Here is a 2,345-nt window from a genome sequence, read left to right as displayed (position 1 = left end):
TTTTTTGACTATGAAAGAAACGATTTAAACATAAGGGAGACGTACAATGTTTCTGCATGTTAAGACCCAGGAGTAAAAGTGTTAGTTCTTCCCAAGATTTACTATCTGTGGGTTTCATTCATGGAAAGTTTTGCGTTTTATGACATTTAAAGAAGGGAAACTATCATGTTAAGTAATATTCAAGCCAATTAAGCAAAAAGTATTAGGAAACGTTTAATTGTATCATAAACAAACAATGTGACTGCCCCTCTCACATGTAGTTGGAGGACATGTGAACTGGGCAGTAATTTCATACCACGTATCAAATGTCTCAAATAGTGTCAAAGAATCCATATTCTCACCAGTAGTTACATTTCTCCAATTATGTCCTTAAATCAATGTTCTAAATGTGAACAAAGACTTACTGGTAAGAATGCTCACTGTGACATTTTACTCTAGCAAAATATTGGAAACAAATTAATGTTAACAGTAAGAGCACAGCCAGCCAAATCAACGCCCATCAATAGAATATGAAACAGTCATTAAAAATTGTTTTTAAGGCCTATGTGCCTGGCTTAGAGCAGGTTCCCTGTGAGCATCTGCTGGACAAACATGAAACAGAACAAGAAAATACTCCTACTAGAACATTAATTACCCAAAGTGTGAAGCAAAACTACATAAAGAGAGGGAGGGAGGGAAAGAACATAAAAGAAATACATGAAAATGTTCATTACAGATGGTTATCTCTGGGTAGTGATTATAGGGCATTTTTCTTTTCTACTTTATAATATGCTGTATTTTCTCAATACTTTCAGTTTAGAGCAAGGTTCTGGAGTCAGCAAGACCACAGTCTATGTGTCACTTTAAACAAATCCCGTAATCTCTCTAAGCCTCTGTTCTTCATCTCCACGTTGGGATAATAGCAGGTCATTGTTCGGATTAAATAAAATCATGCAGGCAAAGCATTCAGAGCATGCCTAGGACAACATAACAAACCATTAAATGTTAGCTAGCATCCATGATTTCCCTACATCTACCAATTACATGTTCTTTATGATGATATAAATCCTAATTTAAGAATTAGACTTCAACATACCTTTGCTTCTTCTAACATTTCTTGTGTTTCTTCTTGAGAATGGCTAATGAAAACATCACCAATTTGGTAAGGTATCATTAAACGGTCATCGTCTGCAAGCATGATGTCATCACAAGCATCTTCTAAATTTTGGAGTTGTTTCTATAAATATAAAAGTAAACAGCAATGAAAATGTATTCAAAATTCCCTGACAGAAGCCAAAAGCCAACTTTAATTTGGGGGACTTTTGGAGGGACCCTTTCACAGAGGTATTACCACACTAAAATAAGACTTTGATTTCTTACATTTTTAGATGACATTTCATGAGGAAGCACTTACAAGCGAAATAACACATTGTCCTCTGGATATTCCTAGATTGCTATAAGCACCCTGTGGTGGACGGCAGATATCCAAATTTCTATTTTAACAATGTTCCACTTTGTGAGTTCTGCCTTCCTACAAAAACAAAGCCAAAAAATACCTACGTGCATTTCCCAGTCTTGCTTGCTGATAGGCGTTAAGTAAATCACGCTGGCACGGCAAAGCACGAATGCTGTGCCAGCATGCGACAGGGTGTAAATAATGACTTAAATTCCACCGATCAGATGCACTTGAACCGGACTTCGACTCAGGAGAGCTGCATGAGGAGACAGGCCAGGCACAAGGCCTCAGGTGTACAGTGGCAGATGGCAGTGGCAGCGTCAGCAGCTCAGTGTCCCCAGGACTGTGGGGGTAGCTTCCTCGTCGTGGAGGCAACAGCAGTTCCACTGCCACCAAAGTTCTCTGGGACGTGTGGTTCTGGGACTCGTTCCGGGAACCTCACCCTAGACTCAGACCCCTCAACAATTCTGTAAGTTATCTCATAGCCCTTAAAAAATGACTTTCTACTTTAACTAGAATGGATCGTGTTATGTGCAGCTGAGAGTCCAGAGAGATATAATCACTTGTTAACTGAATTCAGTTTTAAGTAGCAATAAAGAACTTTTTTTTCTTAAATAAGATATCGTCAATACCTTTTTTACTTCTATTTCTTCCTTCAGCTCTGTGATTCTACTCGTATTCCGTGCAAATTTGTTTATCTTTTGTTGATCTTCGAAAGTAACATTGACATCTTCTGCAGCCTGAAAAAAGTTTTTAATTTTTTACAGAATTTTAATGAAGAACTTATAGCTCAGCTTTTTATATCACTCTAAAATAATAACCTACTTGCCCTCATACAGTCAAGAATCACAAGAGGTATAGAACATAATCAAATGCCTTATTTTTTGCTCGACCAGCTTAAGATTTGTTC

The 2,345-nt window shown here is 37.7% G+C and overlaps 1 protein-coding gene across 1 annotated transcript in view; it reads right to left on the bottom strand.

Annotated features, from left to right (window-relative positions):
* Nucleotides 1-554: 554 nt before the first annotated feature.
* The window catches only part of PFDN4 (prefoldin subunit 4), a 12,588-nt gene continuing 10,797 nt past the window's right edge, over nt 555-2,345 (bottom strand). The window contains exons 2-4 of the mRNA XM_012645835.1: nt 2,068-2,175; nt 1,076-1,216; nt 555-578 (exon numbers count right to left, since the gene is read on the bottom strand). Of these exons, the coding sequence (XP_012501289.1) occupies nt 555-578; nt 1,076-1,216; nt 2,068-2,175 (273 nt within the window). The remainder of the gene's footprint in view (nt 579-1,075; nt 1,217-2,067; nt 2,176-2,345) is intronic.

This window comes from Propithecus coquereli, unplaced genomic scaffold (genome assembly GCF_000956105.1).
Source record: "Propithecus coquereli isolate 6110/MARCELLA unplaced genomic scaffold, Pcoq_1.0 Scaffold237, whole genome shotgun sequence".
In the NCBI taxonomy this organism is placed as follows: Eukaryota; Metazoa; Chordata; class Mammalia; order Primates; family Indriidae; genus Propithecus; species Propithecus coquereli.
The sequence above is the reverse complement of the archived record's forward strand: the minus strand, read 5'-3'. Positions and strand labels throughout refer to the sequence as shown.